The sequence below is a fragment of the Elephas maximus genome, chromosome 4 (genome assembly GCF_024166365.1).
Source record: "Elephas maximus indicus isolate mEleMax1 chromosome 4, mEleMax1 primary haplotype, whole genome shotgun sequence".
NCBI lineage: Eukaryota > Metazoa > Chordata > Mammalia > Proboscidea > Elephantidae > Elephas > Elephas maximus.
In genome coordinates, this window is record NC_064822.1 from 7,908,195 (window position 1) to 7,928,489 (window position 20,295).

A 20,295-nucleotide genomic window follows, 5' to 3' on the forward strand; every position below is an offset into this window, starting at 1 on the left:
GAAAATCATTTGGCGACAGTATGTATTGCTTAGCCGTTCACATCAACATACACAACATGGCTTAGTGTTCAAAAAGACTCCGGGAGAGGAAAAATAAGGTCTATGAAGCCATTGGGTCTCCCACAGGAATGAAGCCATTTGCATTTTCGAGCATTCAGAAGCGCCATCAACACGGTTTGTAAGGAAATGTGCCCATTTTCCATATGGCCTAAAACATCGCTAGGGATATTTTCAATAAGGAAAACGAACTTAATGTCCAGCATCATCTCTGGCTACAATGATGATTAATTGAGTAGTCTACAGGAAATCTATCTGGTTCTCTTTTAATGGGAGTCAGAAGCATTTGTACTATCAGCCCAGGCAAGAATCCTTAGATTTGATGGAATAGTTTATTTGCCTAAAGCACTGATTATCTACACTTAAAAAGTCATAAATTAATCTGCCCAGAGACACGAATGATGGAAAGTGCTGGCATGAAACCAGGGATTTGACATTAATCATGAAACTTTAATTAAAACAACGAACTTATTACTGATGTCCCAGCAACAACAGTGGGATTCCTTTATGGGTTAGTTAGCAATTTAAAGATAGCCAGAAGTAGGCTGCAGAAATGTGCCCTCTTTTTCATCCTTGGCCTATGGGGACCCACCAGCCCCTCACTCCCCCAACTCCAGGAAGCCTGAGGCTTTGCTCTATGGAGGTTGTGTGCTGCACATCGAATTCTGAATCACCTCAGGAAGACGGAGTCTTTCTATATTTAAACACATTGAGAATTCACTAAAGGTTTGTTAGAGATGGAATTTATGAAGATGTGAGAGAAAGAATTTCTTTTAGCTAAAACTTTCTTCAAAGTAATCAGCACAGAGAGGAGGAATCAGAGTGCCCCCAAGGTCTGAAATGAGGTATGTGGTAGAACACGTACGTGAACACACACGCACAGACACACACACATGCATGCATGCACACACACATAGACACACATGCATGCATATATGTGTACATAGATATATGCACACAGAGGTGCACACATACACATATCGATACACATATATACACATACAATACGTAGATACATATACACATAACACATACATGCCTCCTTGGTAAGGAAGCTACTGGCATCACTAAGGTCTTGATTAAGAAGAGGACAAAAACTGAGCAGACTGTAGAGCAGTAGGAGAAGAAGGAGACAATAAGAAGTTGCTACATCAGAAAACTAGTCACCAGGCACCAGGGTGAAGTGGGAGAGTGGCTTTGGAATCAAATAGATACAAGTTTAAATCCCATATCTACCATTTGTCAGCTGGGTGACCCTGGGAAAGTTATGCTGGCTGGGCCAAGCTTGCCTCATCTGTGAAATGGGCAATATCTAACCTTATAACGATACAGTCCTTAAGGAAAGCCACTGAGCCACCGAGGTGCAGAGGACGAGAAAGAGGTGGAGGTAAAAGAACTCGGGAAGATATAAACGCCAGGGCTGAAAGGATGACAAGCAGATTAGAGCCACAAGAAAGGGCCTGGTAGGGAGACCATGTGACGGTGAAGAGACAGCTGAGAAGTGAAAGTCACCAAGCAAGGAGGACAGACAACAACAAGTGAAGCCAAGGGAGAGGCAGAAACAAAGAGGAAATGGAAGGAAAATCAAATAAAGAAAAAATATTCAATAAAGGATTGTGAATAAGCTTTTCTATCAGTGACTGACGACTGATTGTTATTGTCATCAGTCTGTTGTTATTATCATTGTTAGTCACCACTGAGTCGGCTACAGCCCGTGGATACCCCACGTACAAGAGAACGAAACGTTACCCAGTCTTGCGCTATCTTCTCATGATCATTGGAACGTTTGAGTCCACTGTTAGGGGTAACGAGTCAATCTATCTCATTCAAGGTTTCCCTCACATTTCTGCTGAGTTTAAAAGCTGCCTTTGGGATACTAAGCAAAAGAACTAATTTAGAAATAAAAAAGGAAAACAACCCAGTCTGATTGAAAATTGAGTATGGGGCACTCAGGCCCCCTTTCCTCCTGAACTAGTATTACCACCTGGCTAGTATTCCTTGTTTGACATTTCCAAGTGTAACCCGAATTCTGGCTATAGAGTTCCTTAATGACAGTTAGAATTTACAAACCACGCTGGTTCATTTACCCCTCTAATGCAAACCACCTTATCTAATGTGGCTGATGCAAAGTCCTGACCGACCATTTGTTTTGTTTTACTTTGTAACTGAACTTTTTGTGTTTATGAAATCTTTTTGGTTTCAAATCCCATACCAACTTGTTTAGACAAAATTCTATTAATTGTCAACATCCGAAAAGCAGAGGTCAAGTGTCTCTGAAGAATATCACATGTCAGAAACTTGGACTTGGCTCAACTTCAACGTAGGTTGCTGCAGCCCCTCTAACCTCTGCCTGATTTCTGTACCTTCGTTCAGATTTCTGCACACAGCTTGTGGTGGAGCAGCCTTGTCCTGCAAGGACATAAGCTGAGTGTGAAGTTCTACATTCAAACTCTTCCTCACAAATACAAAGGTTCACATTGAGAATTTAGTCTCTAAGAGAGGAGAAGACTATGGTATCGAGGCCTACCAACCCTTGTAACCTAAACTTGTACAGCTTCTTGATTTGGGGAATTTTGCTGTTTTCATACCTAAATAGAACAAAATGACCCAAATAGGGAGCTACGATTAACCCTGAGAGAGAAAGTTTTAGTTATTTAGGGAGGCATTAAATAACGGCAGTAGTACCAACAGCTACAGCAGCCCTCTTCTCCATATAAACAGAGTTATTTCTAGAAGGGGCTCCAGAAGGGACAGGGAAAAAAAGGAAGGGATATATAGAGGAGATGGTAGAAAAGAAAGGGCTAAGAGTGAAGACACCACAGTTCAAACTGTAGTGCCGATGAAGAATACTGAATGTTCCGTAGACTTCCAGAAGGATGACGAACAAATCAGTCTTAGAAGAAACACAACTAGAGTGCTCCTTAGAAGCAAGGATGGCAAGACTTCAACTCACTTATTTTGCATGTTTCATCCGGAAAGACCAATCACTAGAAGAGGACATCATGTTTGGTAAAGTGGGGGGCCCGTGAAAATGAGGGAATCCCTCAGTGAAGCGGGTTGACAGAATGGCCGCAACAACGGATTCAAACATACCAACAATCGTGGAGATGGCACAGGACCGGGCACTGTCTCCTTCTGGTATACGTAAGGTTACCATGAGCGGAAGCTGACTTCATGGCGACGAACAACAAGAGTGAAGAAGGGGAAAGGAATGTCACATAAAAGGTTCAGCTTGGAATACAGGAGCCACGGAGGAACGTGACCAGGAGAAGCTCAGTGCCATCTACCTTTTTGTCTTCCTGGGGATTGGGAGCCTAGAGTCTCTCTTTCCTCCAAGCTGTCCTGCCCTTCCAGGGCCCGTCTCATCACCATCTCTGCTTCCGGCCTTTCTTAACCCTTTGCATTCCTCAACTCACTCCTCATACATATTATATACACAGTGTTAATTTTCTCCTTTGTTCCTCATAAATTATCTCAAGGACAACTAAAATGTATGAAGTCAAACCACTTGCCAATAAAAATCAGATTATGGCCCCTGCGCTGCCGGCTCCATTCACGGCGGTAGAGGCCCCACGTGTGGCTGTGTGGCAGGACTACAGCAGGTGTGTCCATCTGTCCACATCATCATGCTCACCTTTCCCACAGAACACGAGCCGAGAAGGCTGGGAGAATGTATTTGATACAGAAGAACCTTTACATGTAATCCTTACAGTGTTTAGAACGTTTGATTCATACAGTAGTAGCCTTCTTCCAAGTGCTAAGGGCGACAGAATACAGAGAGGACCTTTACACTTGCTAACACCCCAAACTTGAAAACAAGAGCTGTCGGTAGCGATGGGCCTTGTAAAATAATGGTTTAGGGCATGCGTAGGTTTGGGTTTGAATTCTGGCAGAATTACTTACAAGCTGTGTGACCTTACAGGGAAGTTACTTAATTTCTCTGAGTGACCTCGCAGGTAAGTTACTTAATTTCCCTGGGCATGTTTCCTTGTGTGTAAAAGAAGATCATCTCCAAGGTCCCATGCAGATCTAAACTTCAATGACTCTTACATAACTCCCAGCTGCCATCAAGCGGACTCTGAGTCATGGTGACCCATGTGTATCAGAGTAGGACTGCACTCCCTAAGGTTTTCAATAGCTGATTTTTCAGAAGTAGGTTACCAGACCTTTCTTCCAAGGTGCCTCTGGGTGGACTCAAACCTCCAACCTTTTGGTTAGCAGCTGAGCATGTTAACTGTTTGTACCACCCAGGGCCTCTTAGAGAGAGCTAAATAACTATCAGTTAGTGATCCTTCTATGTAAAAGAGGAAGTGATTTAGTACTCAAAGGAGATGAAGCTTTACAAATTGTGGAAGAACGACTGAATGAGCAAAGCTACTACAGTAGACGGCACTCACTCCGTTAAGAAGTTTTCAGTCACATCCACGTTCTCTTGACTAGCTAGTGCCAATGAGGTGGGACTCCGATTGTTATTAGAGTGACTAGCTAACACCTCAGAGACTCAACTTCGTTGGAAACTGAGTCAAGATCACTTTTCCACGGCTCAGTCAAGTCTACGCAGATAAGCATTTGCAAAAAAAAAAAAAAGTTTCGCTCAAATTCAAAACAATCTGCTTGATGTCAACACAGCCTGTGGATTTTTCCACTCAAAATGTTTTTGTCATCTGGAATGTTACTGAAATAGAACAACACATGCCTGTAAGAACTGTGACTACAGGAGTAACTTGTTTTGGGGAAGTTTGGAAAGGTGGACATTTTAAAATACTTTTATTTATTTATTTTTTTACTATGCACGAAGGAAGTACTTCAGTGGAAAAACAGATACTGTTTTGATGTATTAAGGCTTAGTCACCTGGGAGCTTTCCTGTCCTTTAACAGAGAAAGGCTTGGAGGATAGGTACCTCAACTGGAGAGCCTGGCAGATCAACCCTTCTTACTCGGTTGCCAGTCAGTGACTCTCTGCTTCAACACTGAACAACAAACAGTAGGGAAGTCACAACAATAGGAGACTGAGATTTGGTACCAGTGATCTCACAGAAGTGTCATACATGCAATAGTAATCCCCTTTACTTTTACAGGAGCCCTGGTGGCGCAGTGGTTAAGAGCTCAGCTGCTAACCAAAGGTTGGCAGTTCAAATCCATGAGCTGCTCCTTGGAAACCCTACATGGGGCAGTTCTACTCTGTCCTATAGGGTTGCTATGAGTTGGAATCAACTGGATGGTAACAGGTTTTATACTTTTACAGGGGGCAGTGGTGGTTCAGTGGTAGAACTCTCATTTTCCACGCAGGAGGCCTGGGTTTGATTCCTGGCCAGCGCACCTCAAGTGCAGCTACCATTTGTCTGTCAGTGAAGGCTTGCACGCTGCTATGATGCTAAACAGGTTTCAGCAGAACTCCCAAAGACAGACTAGGAGTAAAGGCCTGGCAATCTACTTCCAAAAATCTGCCACTGAAAACCCTATGGGTCACAACAGTCCTATTTCCTTATGCATGGGGTCCCACGAGTCTGAGGCTAGCTGGACAGCAGCTAACAACCACGACATACTTTTATAGAGTTCTAGACTTTACAAAGTATCGTTTATTTTTTCCCATTTTTTGGAAAAGAAGGCTGTTCTATCCACAGCTAAGGAAGTAGGGAACCAATACTAGAACTCAGGCCTGACCCCAGCCCAGCACCCAACTGTCACGTGACTTCCCTTTCAGTTAGAGAGCTTTTAGGGTGACAATGTTTGCATCTTCTTGAAACACCTTTCTTTCTAGGCTTCTTGCCATACAGCAAAATGGCATCTCGAACTAAATGCAGGGATTCTCAGCCACCAATATGCCAGTGCCTCTAGGATTACCCTGTGTGAGTTGGAACGTCAGCGCAATTTTGGAAGCAGGGATTTCCGAAAGGGCTGGGAGAATTTGAGCAATGAAAAAGAGTCGTCTTACCGAGGCAGAGAGCTGTACTGGCGCTGGGCTTGCTGGAAACTCTCCCGCTCCTCCTGGCGCTGCCGCTGCATCTGGACCTCCACGGACACGGAGTGCCTGCCACTCTGCGCATATGGCTTGGAATTTGGCTAAAGGAGAAGAATTCAGAATAATTGAGAAGAAACTACTCATCTTAAATAACTGGCTGATTTAATCGTAAATCTTATAGACTGGTTTACAAACATCCGGAAAGTTCTGTGAGTTTTTTTGTTTGTTTTTGTTTTATGATTTTCCAAAAGCAGGTTTCTTTAAGAGGAAGATAATTGCTCTTATGACTTCCAAATACTCGATCATCTTAAACTTTGATTTTGGTTTTGGAATGCAATTTTAAAATTGAGAGGTCACCCTGTTCAAGTCTTCTTAATGAGGTCTGGCAAATACTAATATTAGCAACAAGCTTACATTCCTTCTATACATGGCAACTGCAAGGAGAGTGGGGCCACGGAGGGCTAAAAGAAGTTAATGCAAAAAAAAAAAACTATAATAACTCATGAAAGTGGGAAAGTCCATGAGTGAATGCCTGAAAGTTGGCCATGCTGGTAAATTTTTTTCCTTTGGTAGTTAAATAAATTTTACCAAAGCAGGCCAGGATACAATACAGTTGACTCTCCTTTTATTATACGATGGCAGTTAAATTTTGAACCAAGATTATTATCCATGTACAGTTCTCTTCCCATCCATAATGGCAGCCAAGTGGGGAATAGAAAAACTTATCGAAAGAATAAGCTTGAAAGCTCCTAGCTACTGAAACTAGTTATTCCAACTCACAGCAACCCTACAGGACAAAGTAGAACTTCCCCCATAGGGTTTCCACGGAGTGGTTGATGGATTTGAATTACTGACCTTCAGTTAGCAGCTGAGCTCTTAACCACTGCGCCACCAGGGCTCCAGTTAGTTATTAGGTGATGGCAACTTACCTATGTTAATCATAAACCCTAAGGACCCCAGGTGGCGCAGTGGTTAAGTGCTTGGCTGCTAACCAAAAGGTCGGTGGTTCGAACCCACCAGCTGCTCCATGGGAGAAACATGTGGAAATCTGCTTCCACAAAGATTACTGGAGTTAGTTGCCATCAAGTCACTTCTGAATCATAGCCACCCTGTGTACAACAGAACAAAACACTGCCACGTCCTGCACCATCCTCACAATTGTTGCTATGTTTGAGCCCATTGTTGCAGCCATCGTGTCAATCCATCTCCTTGACAGGCTTACTCTTTTTCCCTAACCCTCTGCCTTACCAAGCATGATTTCCTTCTCCAGGGACTGGTCCTTCCTGATAACATGTCCAAACTATGTGAGACAAAGTCTCACCATCCTCGCTTCCAAGGAGCACTCTGGCTGTACTTCTTCCAAGACAGACTTGCTCATTCTTCTTCAGTCCATGGTATACTCAATATTCTTCACCAACACCACAGTTCAAAGGCATCAATTTTTCTTTAGTCCTCCTTATTCATTGTCCAGCTTCTGGATGCATATGAGGTGACTGAAAATATCATGGCTTGGGTCAGGTGCACCTTAGTTCTCAAAGTGACATCTTTGCTTTTCAACACTTTAAAGAGATCTTTTGCAGGAGGTTTGCCCAATGCAACATGTCATTTGATTTCCTCGCTGCTGCTTCCATGGGTATTGATTATGGATCCAAGTAAAATGAAATCCTTGACAACGTCAATATTTTTCCCGTTTATCATGATGTTTCTTACCGGTCCACTTGTGAGCATTTTTGTTTTCTTCATGTCAAGATGTAATCCATACTGAAAATTGTAGTCTTTCATCTTCATCAGTAAGTGCTTCAAGTCCTCTTCATTTTCAGCAAGCAAGGTTGACTCATCTGCATATCACAGGTTGTTAATGAGTCTTCCACCAATCCTGATGCTATGTTCTTCTTCATATAGTCCATTTTCTCAGGTTATTTGCTCAGAATACATGTTGAATAAGTATGGTGAAAGGATACAATCATGTCACACACTTTTCCTTATTTTAAACCACGTGGTATCCCATTGTTCTGTTCGAACGACTGCTTTTTGGTCTATGTACAGGTATGAGTACAATTAAGTGTTTTGGAATTCCCATTGTTGGCAATGTTATTCATAATTTGTCATGATCCACACAGTCAAATGCCTTTGCATAGTCAATAAAACACAGGTAATCATCTTTCTGATATTCTCTGCTTTCAGCCAAGATCCATCTAACATCAGCAGTGATATCCCTTGTTCCACGTCCTCTTCTGAATCCAGCTTGAATTTCTGGCAGTTCCCTGTCAATGTACTGTTGCAACCATTTTTTCATTATCTGCAGCAAAATTTTACTTGTGTGTTATATTAATGATATTATTTGATAATTTCTGCATTCTGTTGGATCCCCACACATCTGTCAGTTTGTCATACTGTGGTGGCATGCATGTTCCTATAATGTTGGAAGCTACACCACCAGTATACTATCATAGAGATTACAGCCTTGGAAACCCTATAAGGCAGTTCTGCTCTGTCCTATACAGTTGATATGAGTTGGAATCAACTCAATGGCAATGGGTAATCATAACCCTATAGAGAGATTTTCAGTCCCTCTAGCTAATCCTAGAAGTCCCTGGGTAGTGCATACTTTAGCCAGCAGGTCATCTTATGCAGTGCCTCTCGACAAAATCCCTATACAACTGATTATATACAGTGTGAAGTATCATGAGTCGGAATTGACTTGATGGCACTATACAACAACAGGTATAAGCTGAGTCCCCTCTGGATATTTCATCTTTTTACTGACAGTGGTTAGATTACCTTCTAGATCATTGGATTATTTTCTAGATCAGGCCATTTGAAATAAAAGCCACTCTGTTCAAAATGGAGAAAAATGCCTCTAACTTTACAAAACATCAAACAACGATTTATCACAGCATCAGTGACATACACCCTTAAGTAATCTTTTTGGTACTTGCTAGTCTCCCCTCCCTGTTTGTGTTACACAACATTGTGCAAAAGGCATCTTCTGAGGGAAGAATGCCCGTTACAAAAAAAGCTATTGATTTTCTTTTAGAGTTGAAAGTCAATGGCAGACTTTGACTGGATAATCATTTTCTAAAATAATGGAGTCTTAGCACTCATTTGGAGGGCTGTAAGATAACGTTGGTTTGTTATCTAAAGAATGGCTCCTACGATTGGCTTTTGTCTGAAGAGAAATCAGGCTTCATCTATTGTTCTCTTTCTGTATGGCGAGCGCTATCTCATTTGTGGGTAAGCAAGAATAAGGCAATATACAGGTCAAAATTTCAAAGCATATGGGCATAGTCAGTGAGCATATTAAAAATATCCTGATACAAAAATAATGTGTGAAGAGATTAGGCTTTACAATACCCCAGCCTCTACTACTGGATGTTTATAACCACACTCACTGGAACAAATGTGTGTTCAGAGACCAGCTTCACAACACAGTTCAAATAACATATCAGTGGTGCCTTCAGCAAGAAAAACACTTCACCGAGTAAGTTCTGCTCATGCAAACAAAGCGTCAACGATTGCTCATCAGCTACATTAATGCAGACAGACTTTTTTTCCCATTACACTTGATGAGGATGGCCAAAAAGGAAACGGAGCTGTTTTAATTTTCATGGTGAGCCATGGGGTGCTTGAACAGAGCCACTGGGCAGAGAGAAAGCCAAGCAACAAAACACTACACAAACTGTGATGCTCTCAAAAAGAACCACATTTTCCTTTCCTTTTCACTCGATATAAGCTATATCCGTGTGTCAAGCATGCTTGAAAGATCTGGCATTCCGCAGCAAGATTCAGTAACCAACTTTTTAAACTCATGCTGTTCTATGACACACTGCTTGCAGAGACGTGAAAAGAAAATGCAAGGTCTTAGAGGAACTTCAGGTGCATTTTTAAGTTGTTTCTCCCAGAGGCCTGAAAATTTGATTCTGACAGAGGAACAAGAAGTGGAAGGGCTTTTGTTTCCTCAACTGTGTGTTTGCTGACACTGTTCACCTCAAACCTTACCAGCTGCAAGCATCTAGCTGGATCCTGACAAAGCCAAGTAATGGAACCATCATCACATGGGACCTGAAAACTTAAAATGAGGGAACGAGTTTGAGACCAGCAAACTGATGTATTTCATACCATCATGCTCACTATGATAAAACTGAAACCTAAGCCTCGAGGTTAATGTTTTTCTCCATTTCTCTTTTCAGATCATGCTAAAGAGAAAAGAGAGAGGTTATTAAAAAGAGCCACCCTATCTTTAAGACAAAACATTAATGGGCCATAAGATTTCAAGGAAGATGGTGTACATGCCCAGCTCATAACAGCAACTAAAGAAGTTTATCCTGGCAAGTTTTCTGCTTGACCTGAATCTAAAATAACCTCTCTGGTTCACAGTTTCAATGAGGATCTCATAAAAATGTAAATTGTGGGAACAGTATGGCAATTGACAGTTCTGACTCTTCCATGCTGTGGTTTCAATCCCTAAGGCAGAAACAGAAGAACGTAGCTGAGTCTAAAATCACAAAAATGAAAGAAAGAAATGAAGAAAGAGATAACGGGTAACCCCAGAGAGAAGTGCACGTTTTCGAATAAAACATTAACAACAGAAACGACAAAATAATATCTACACAGGAAAATGAGCGTGTAAGCGCGACTGACATACTTCCGGTACTTCATCAGATAAACAAGACAAGAGCTGTTTTAACCGTGCAAATTACAATAACCCTGGCCCTGTTTGTGACGAGACTGGTGACAAGCGATGACCTTTTAAATCAAAAAATGGCCAAGGCTGCGAAGGCCATAATAACAATAGAGGTTGTAAGATATAAATAAATACATGATTATCTACTACATGCTACACTGGGGGGCCATGATATGTGAATCTTTTCATGGCATGTGTTTAAAACCGAAAGTGAAAGCTATGCATGTTGCTTCTGTAAATGAGCTACAAAGAACCGGTCTTTATCATGGTTATAAAGATACTATTTTAATTTTGGGAATGCTACACAATTTTGGTAACACGTGTGTAAAACCAAATATAAAAAATACCTACCACATATAGTATTTCGCTGAATTAAGGCACTGAGCATTTCTCTCAATTAAATGAAACCATTCTTGCCGTTCCAAAATAAAAATAAAAAAAGAAAGTACCAAAAAACAAAAATAGTAAATAGATAGACAGTAGACTAAGTAACAAAAGTAAATAAACACAGTACAAATTTTCAGTACTAATTAAAAAACCATACCCACTGCGGCCGAGTCAATTGTGGCTCAGGGTGAGCCCATGTGTGCAGAATAGAACTGCACTCCATAGGGTTTTAATATAAAAGTATATGTGGCACTTATAAAATGAAATTCATGCTTATATTACAAAAAATAACATTTACATAAAATATTCAATAACTGTTAAATACCCTATCATTTTTTCTTCCTATACGTAAGAAAAAGCGGATGTGTTTGTGTACATATAGATACTACATATAAACGTGTTTCTGTATATATTAAGTACATATATGATATTGTTACAAATCATTTCTGGTAGGCTTTCTATTTAAATATGAATCATAAAAAAAACTTGACATTTTCACATATGCCCAAGGGCATGGATAGAAAACAAAAAATAAAATACCAAGAATCTGTGTGCCTCAAATAAAAACCCATGATGAAGTTGACAAGGATGCTGATGACAATGACAATAATAAAAAGACCAATGATAGCCCTTCGGGATTTGAAGGCCTAATCTTAGCAATTCAAATGTGCTGTAAACCTAATTTGAATTAAATATTATGGTAAAAATGGTAATTTAAGTATTTAATGGAGAGTGTGTAGAAATAATTTTTATGCCATTAGGTCACATAAACAGTGTAAGGTTTTTACTCTTTTTAAAAATGGTCACCTGCCAATAGTAGTAATTATTTTCTATAGCAGACTTGCAGTCATAGATTTTCATCAAAACAAAGTTTTGTCTGTCTATCCTGCCTTCCCATCCCTCCACTCCCACCCCATTACAGACTATACTTATAAAACTATCGATTGAACTCTTTGTGGGTTCTGAATGTTGAAAAGCTTTAATTGCTACTAATGAGGTTAGTAATGGCTGAAAAATCTGCAGAGCCGACTCATTTCCCTCATAAAGCTTTTATAAATGCATGTTTTGATCTTAACACAGTATTTGTCTCCATCTCATCTTTCCCAATCAGCACTTGGATCTATTTTTTCCCCCGCCTTAACATTTCCATTCTAAGTACCTGATACATTGAAAATGTGTGGGTAGCTCTACAAAACCAGCTGGGCCCTCTACTACCGTGTGACAGTGGCAGCCAAAAGCTGCGCTTGAATTCCCACTGCTGAGTAGAACGATCCATGGGTCAGAGAAGTTTTGACTGGATGGATGGGCCATGAGGCTAAAAGAAAGGAGCCCAGAGACTCTTCCAATGTGTAACTGGTACACTTAGCTGCAAGAACAGCTTTGTCTAGGTCTCCTTTTAAGGGACATGGTTTTTCTCCAATTTGAGCTGAGGTAACACTCACTAAAAGGCTGTCACTAAGAAGGCCGTTTTGACTCAAGGCATGGTGGCCCACTAGGATGCAATGACAGCAGACACCCTTTTAAGCCTTAAAAAAAAAAAATTTAAAAAGATGAAAATGAAGAGGAAACCATCATTTTCTCAAATTCCCTAGGTACATAGAAGGCAATCTGGGGGCACAGGGTGGCTGTGGACTGTGGGTTGACTTTCCAATTAGAGCAGGCAAAACCTTAAAAGGGTAAGAGGAGCCCTTAGAAGTCCAAGGCAGGAAAAATTGAGCAAAGGACAGATTTCCTTTGTTTTAGACAGCTAGGAAGAGGGCTTGGGGAAGAAGAGGACATTCGCATTGCAGAATATCCATTTTCTATCTGAAGGACTGGGCTACTTTCAGTCACTACCAACCTAGGATGGGAAGGGTTTAGCAATGCAGCTATTAAAAGCTCCATTATCCCATCTATCAATCGTCTCAGCCAGCAAGTCTCCTTGTGGGCAACATGAAGGTATCTGCAAAGTTTTAACAGCATACTCTACTTATGTCTGCAGCCTGCAATTTCATTCTTTTAAGAGCAACACTAAGTCCTGTCCATATCTGAGCTCTGTGATAATAACCCTAACCTCAGCTATTGTTCCATTATCTTAAGGAAAGATTAAAAGCAACTTACTGCTTTATTTATGTTGCACCTGGCACTACATGGCAAAGAAGGCTTTTTTTTTTCCCCCTCTTATCCTTCTCTTACTTGACTTGGGAGAGCTTTCACCTCAATTGTGGAGCAAAGGAAATTTTCTGGGCCCATGCTCATCTAAAAAACTTTTGTGCCACCAATCGGCTCCCTCAGGCCCAAACATCACTTTGAACAAAAGCCCAGGAACAGGTGCACTCCGCCCTGCTAGGGCTCAGAGCGGACTCTGTGAAAGTGGATGAATTGAAAAAGGCTGCTTGGCTGAATTTTGTGCAGCGCCCTTTGTGTATGTAAAGGAATTGGCTGGGAGGCTTCCCTATATGACACATCTGGCTGCACTCTGTGGGTGGGCATTTCTAACAAGCTCTACAATGTCACCTGATCCTCTCGAAGCTCTACACACGGCTTGAAGGTGAGTTTATGCTTCTTATGGTTCTTTACAGCTAAAATGATTACAAACCATTCCAATGGGTGAGATTGTGGGCTCATCCTTTCCAAACACAGTGATCTTTCAAGGTCAGGATACATATGGAAAAGGGGGAAAAAAAAAATAAAAAGCTCATTTTCTAAAACAGATAATAAAAACCACAGACTAAGCTACATTTTGAACAACTGAGGAGCTTGGATTAAGGCACCAATGAGAATTGGTATTAAAATTAATACACTAAGAGGAATGACAGTGACTCGAAGTTCATTTACATGATCGGTAGAATGGAGACTGCACGGTGAGATCCTGATTGCTTGAACATGAAAAAGAAAGAGAAGAGGTCAAGTTTTGACCCACGATTTGGGAAATTACTCCGTTCCTAAGGTAATCAGCCTGTCATCCAAATAATTCCTTGCTCATTCATTACAGGAAACAGTAATACAAGCCAAGTTGTCTGTCTGAAGTTGCTATGGCATTTCGATATACAATAATTTGGCCCATGACCTTCAGTAGTTGAGTTTCCAAATGTACAGGACTCTCTGAAATGTTTTTCTTACCATGATTGTTCATATTTAAGGGTAGGTAACATAGAAAGATATGCCAACACATTATATTCACTGCCTCCATTCAAAACACAACCAATCTTACAAAGAAACCAAAATGGGTATCACATCATTCTCACATCTCCCAAGGAAACACATCTGCAACTGAGAAGTAGAAAATGCTCATTTAGCCTCAAAGAAACAGAGATCTTGCATGTGGATATAATGCCACCAACCAGAAATAAATTCATCAATCTTAGTTCTTAAAGATACGTTTTTGTTTTTCTCAGCTACATACTTAAAATATATTCCAACTTCAAAAGCGGTGTTTTTTCAAGCCTTTTTTTTTTTTTTTTTTTAGGCTGTATCTTGAGTCAATCTCTTTTTTTTTTTAATTGTACTTTAGGTGAAGGTTTACAGAACAAACTAGCTTCTCATTAAACAATTAGTATACATATTGTTTTGTGACATTGGTTATTAACCCCACGACATGTCAACACTCTCCCCTTCTTGACCTTGGTTTCCCTATTCCCAGCTTTCCTGTCTCCTCCTCCTGACAACCCAAAAGTGATTGGAATGTTGCTTTTCTATGCTTCTCAACACTCTGAGCGTGTTGCTGTGTTATTAGTTGCTGTCAAGTCAGTTCCGACTTGTGGTGACTCCGTGAGTGCAGAGTAGAACTGCTCCATAGCGTTTTCAAGGCTGTGTGACCTTTTGGAAGCAGATTGCCCAGCTTTACTTCTGAGGAGCCTCTGAGTGGTCTGACTACCAAGCTCTAGGTTAGTAGTCCAATGCTTAGCCGTTTGTGCCACCAAAGCGCTCCTTTATTTTGTCTCAGCTCGACTGTAGAGTTCTAAGAGCATTCTTTTTTTCCCCATCTTTGCTCTCTAGCAACAAAAATGACTGGACCATAGTGAGCACTCAATAAGTTTGACGGATTAAATAATTAATTGGAGGATAAATGTCGTGAAGACACCTGGTCTGAGATCCAGATTCTCAGGAGAAGTAAAAGGGCGTGAAAACTGCTCCCGGTGATATGGTGTGAGGAAAAAGAATGAGAACCCGCAGTGGGGCTTTGCCAAGTTGAAACTGTGTGTGTGTGTGTGTGTGTATACCACTTCCATATACTGTTGCTGTTTTCTCCTTCAGTTTGACATCGTGCTAATTATTCTTTTTAGTCCCCTTGTTCAAATACATGCAATTAAGAACATTAACTATACAATACAAAAAAGTCCTGCTTTAAGAAATCTTGTAAGTATAGATGCATCAATTATGCCAAACGGCATAAAGAAACATAATTCTGTCACATTGCTATGTGGGAAGACTAAGTTTACTTAATCATCTGGAAAAACTAAATCATTATTTTAGAAAACTACAACAACGTTAATAGTAATACTGTTGTAGAAGACAATTAGAGATTTTCTGAGGTATTTGGTTGCTGAACTTGTTTCACAACCTCCCAAAGTCAGGCAAGGCTTGACTGGGGCCTGGACACTGGCCCCATAACGCCAATTACCTGTGCTAAGCCTCCATCCACCTCACCTGAACTGAGGTAAAGCGCTTCAAACCAGTACCTCTTCTCCCATTTTTCCTTCTGTTTTCATCCACAGAATTAACTTTCCTCAAACTCCCATTTGACCACTAAATCCCATGATCAAAAACCTTTTATAAGCTTCTCCCTTTGTGTAGAGCAATGTCATGGGAGTGTTAGATTTTGCAACCATAAAGAGATCATCCAGGCAGTGCTTCTCAAAGCTGAGCATGGATCAGAGTAACTTGGAGGGCTTGTTAAAACTGACTCCTGGGCCTCTCTCACAGAGATTCTGATTCTGTATGTCTGAGGTGGGACCCGATAATCTGCATTTATAACAAGCTCCCAGGTGATGCTGAAGGTCTGATGCACAGCAGCAGGTAGTTACATGAACCCAGGGAGGCCTCTGTGTTCAACTGGAAGAGCTCTGCTTTCATCTGCTTCCTCTTAAAATTTCATTTTAATGAAGGGTTTCATAACTAACAATCAGTTATTTACTCTAACCCTCTTGGTTCACAAATAAGAAAACTAAGGCCCAGAGAGCCAGGTCACCTGGCTAGTGGGTCAATGTTCTTTCTTTATACCAGCATTCTTCAAACTTTCTGTCTAGCATTGAAGGCTCCTAGTACGTTTCTACCTTCATCTCTCCTTCTCTTCAACATGATCACCTTTTCAGCTCTATTTCCACTGGGTTGTTTACTCTTACTCAAAGAAATCAGAATCACTTTTTATTCAAGCCTTTTCTAATATCATTCTCCCTCGCTTCCAAATATTTGGTGTAATTACTGCCTTATGCAAATAACTCATAGGTCCTACTTTTTTTTTTTTTGCCAGCCGTGCCCTCTGCTCCCAGGTATTTTCATAAGCATGCTATGCTAATTTTTTTACAGCAACATGTAAAAGAAAATTACCATAGTTCGCTTACAAAAATATCTTGGGGTGGGGGAGGGCACATTTGGAGTTATACCTAAAAATGCAGTGTATTTCCAACACTCTGACCTGAACTCATCACTTGTTGGACACTAATCTCTCCTGTATTTCAGTAACTCAATGCACAGATGGCCACACCTTGGACCTCAACATCACACAGGACGGATCCACCTCCAACACCTCAGAGTCCCAAAAGTACATTTTTTAAAAACCTCAATTTTCTAGGCCTCTTTCTCCCCATTTCTACCTAACTTGCCTTTTATTATCTCATTAACCCCTAGACCACTGATCCGTCTGCATTCTCCCAGGCTATCAGGCTAACCCTTCTTTGGGCTGCATCTGCCACTTTCCTGGGACTGGGTGACAGCTCCCATGTTCAGTCATTTCACCGGTGTTCGAACTATGGTGCCCTCCTTGATTTTTTTGTCATGTCTATCTTCTCAATCCCAACACAGAGTCCATCTATTAATTTTTTTTTTCCTTTCTATTTTTTTTTTTTTATTCCAAGTCCTCTAAGCATTGTTAGTTATGGTCATATTACCATGTTGATTGGGGTTACTAAAATTCATGCTATCTACCCTCAGCTAGGTTTTCCTACCTTAAGTAGCTTAATATTCATTCCTAATGGACTCTCTATCAAGTTTCCTGCAGAGAGGCTTCAGAAATCCCATCATCCCAAACCCCCAAATCCACTCCAATGCCTCTTATTCCCAGAAGTGCCATCACCTCTAGGATAAAACACAAGATCAGAGCACAAGTCTGGGTTACATTCTGTAGAATCAGCATGCCATACTGTGGAATTTCAACTTTATATTGCGGACAACAAGAAGCCATTCAAAATTTTGCTCTACAAGATCACTGTGGTGGCAGTACGGAGGATGGGCAAGAGTAGGCACGTAGGCAGATAAATTAGAAGAATGAAAGACATACCCAGGAAGAATGAGAGAGAGCAAAGAAACAAGGATTACTAAACACTGAACTTTGTGTACAGCAGACACATAACAGATATCTGTTGAACTAATTTTGGCTCTTCGATTCTAAGAAAAATATACCAACAGAAAAGTATTGACTAAAAAAAAAAAAATGCATTGTTTAGAGCAAAAATAGTTTTTCTATGACTTACCATAAGGCAATGAACCCTATTATGCAATGGACAGATGGTAAAACAAGATATAAAATGAAATTAGCAATGATGAAACCCAGATGGAAATAAGGGAAATGTCAATAAGTTAAAGGTCAAAGGAATTTGGCTCCATCTTGTCTCCTTTCATGGAGAACTGAGGTCATAGCTTCGTGGCCTTTACTGCTGCGAAGCTGAAAGACTATTCACTGTGCCGAAGAATCACTAACTCACCCAGGGTTGTTCAAAGCTGTAGGTACGTCGCCGGTCTTCTACATCTTCATCCTGCTTTGCCTGTTGAAATTCTTGCCTCAGACGCTGTATCCGATCATGGTTGCTAGGAGTGGATCTGTTGCTGAAAGAAAGAAAGGGCAACAATGAACACCCTTCAGTAATATAATCTGTGAATTGCAGTTGCCAGGAAAAAAAATGGCTGTTTGCTGTGAAATGACTTAAAAGGAAGTGAATTTTTGAAAACAAGATCTGGGCATTTAAAGTCTGTTTTCATTTTGTCCTTATGATTAAGGCTTATTGAAGTTAAGACAAATATTCAAGAGGGTGAGGATTATTTTTAGATATTCTCTTTGTATGCTGTTCTTTAAAAGCCTCATTTACGTTCTATATTCTGGCAAGGTGCTGTCAGTGAAATTTTTTTGGAAAGGACATTGCATTAGAAGTCAAAAATACCAGAGTCTAGGCCTAGTTCCTCTGCCTTCTTAGACTAAAGTACTTAATGCCTCTGAGCTGTGGTTCCTTTATACTATACGAAGTGGGGATAAGACCATTTTTGCTCTAAATATCAAAGTTGTAAGAATCAAATGAGACAACACCATATAATACAACCTCACTAGTCTGCAGTATTATTTCCATAATGTCATTATATGAAGTGCCCATTTATGAGTCAGCAGAGGGTCTTTATACAAAATGCAACTCTCAGGGCATACATGGAAAGCATTTTTAAAATAAGTTCAGATAACTGTTGGAGTTAACCAGTTAGCTAATAATAATGTTTCCTATTTTTTGTATAGCACTGGATTTTATTTTCTCCTCACAAAAGTGTATGACAGGTACAAAGGTATTTCACACACACACATACACACATGCACACACACTTGTGTTTACCAGTGGAGACACTGATATTAGAAGAAGATAAGTGACTTGCCCGAAGTCTCCCAGCTGGCCGGTGGGGCAAGTAAGACCAGAACCCAGATCATCTGACTTCTAGTGCAGCCTGCATTCCAGCCATGTGGTATGACTTAGTAACATGTATCAGATTGCAAAGCCCCTCTGCTATAAAATCATGCCAATTTTAAAAACAGTGTTTTTGGAAAGAGTAATACAGATCAATGACCAAAATTAAATTAATCTTAAAACTCACAGAACTTTTGATCCCTTCTACTTATTAAAGCACTAAATTGTATTCTATCTGGAAAGTTATTCAAGCACGTCAGGTACGTAGCCTGCTTGCCCAACACCACTTCAGACTTCTTAAGGATAGGAATCAAGCCTTATATTTATCATACCATATCTATACTTTTTTTATCTATACCCTCCGAGTTGCCAGCAGAAGGAGAAGCTGCTGTTACTAGGAAGATCAGGTCTCATGCAAAACATACTGTCCTGGTTACTCAGAGTGTGTGTCTGAATTCTGTTAGCTGTAGAACCTCCTGTGTAATGTAATTTGTGAAAAGAAAGCTTGGAAAGAGAGTGTATAAAATTCTCAAACTAACATATATCTACATATTGTTGGTTGGTTGCCGTTGATTCCAACTCACGGAGACACCATGTGTGCAGGGTAGAACTGCTCGGTAGGGTTTTCAAGGCTGCAACCTTTCAGAAGCAGACTGCCAGGCCTATCTTCCGAGATACCTCTGGGTGGGTACAAACCGCCATCCTTTTGACTAGTAGTCAAGATCTTAACTGTTTGCGTCACCCAGCCACCCTCTGTTTACATATAATCCCACATATTTTGAAAGATTTCAAAGGCTTAAAAATCTCAAATTGAAAATGTTTATATACAAGACCACAATATTAATGTCCTCCGAGAATATGAGACAGTATTTCATCATTTAATCTACTGGGTCCCTGTCACCTTCACATTTCTGTCAATATTATTAGACTTCTTGGATATCCTGCCAATACATTTAATTGGATTATTTTCCCAGTCAATAAAACTTTTCATCCCTTTGTGCTTCTTCTGACAAATTTTTTGAACGAATCAGTTGGAGATTAAAGGTAAACGGGTCTGTAACGTGCCCTACTTGACAACGTGAAAGTACAGGTTAAAAACGTCTTCTCCACACTTTTGAGTCAGGCTGCTCCCATGAGCTTTTTAAAATTATATACAGCAACTTATCTTGTTCTAATACACCCATGTTCAATAACGGCTACTGCTCAGTCTCCAGACGTAGTGCCACGTCTATAGAACTCCTTCCTCTCTATGTGAAACTCTGATAGGGTAAGCATGAGAATGGTTAAATTCATAGGACAAGGAAATAAGGCAGTGAACATTCATTAATCTCAATGCCATCTTTCCA

The 20,295-nt window shown here is 40.5% G+C and overlaps 1 protein-coding gene across 18 annotated transcripts in view; it reads right to left on the reverse strand.

Annotated features, from left to right (window-relative positions):
• PARD3 (par-3 family cell polarity regulator) overlaps positions 1–20,295 on the reverse strand; it is an 870,612-nt gene that overhangs the window by 49,334 nt on the left and 800,983 nt on the right. For 17 of the 18 annotated variants that reach the window (XM_049885016.1, XM_049885003.1, XM_049885008.1 and 14 more), the window contains 2 exons: positions 17,993–18,113; positions 5,993–6,120 (listed from right to left, as the gene is read on the reverse strand). In XM_049885016.1, coding sequence (XP_049740973.1) covers positions 5,993–6,120; positions 17,993–18,113 — 249 coding nt within the window. Of the gene's footprint in view, positions 1–1,112; positions 3,228–5,992; positions 6,121–17,992; positions 18,114–20,295 lie in introns of those variants that run through there. The other variant, XM_049885012.1, reaches the window with a different exon arrangement.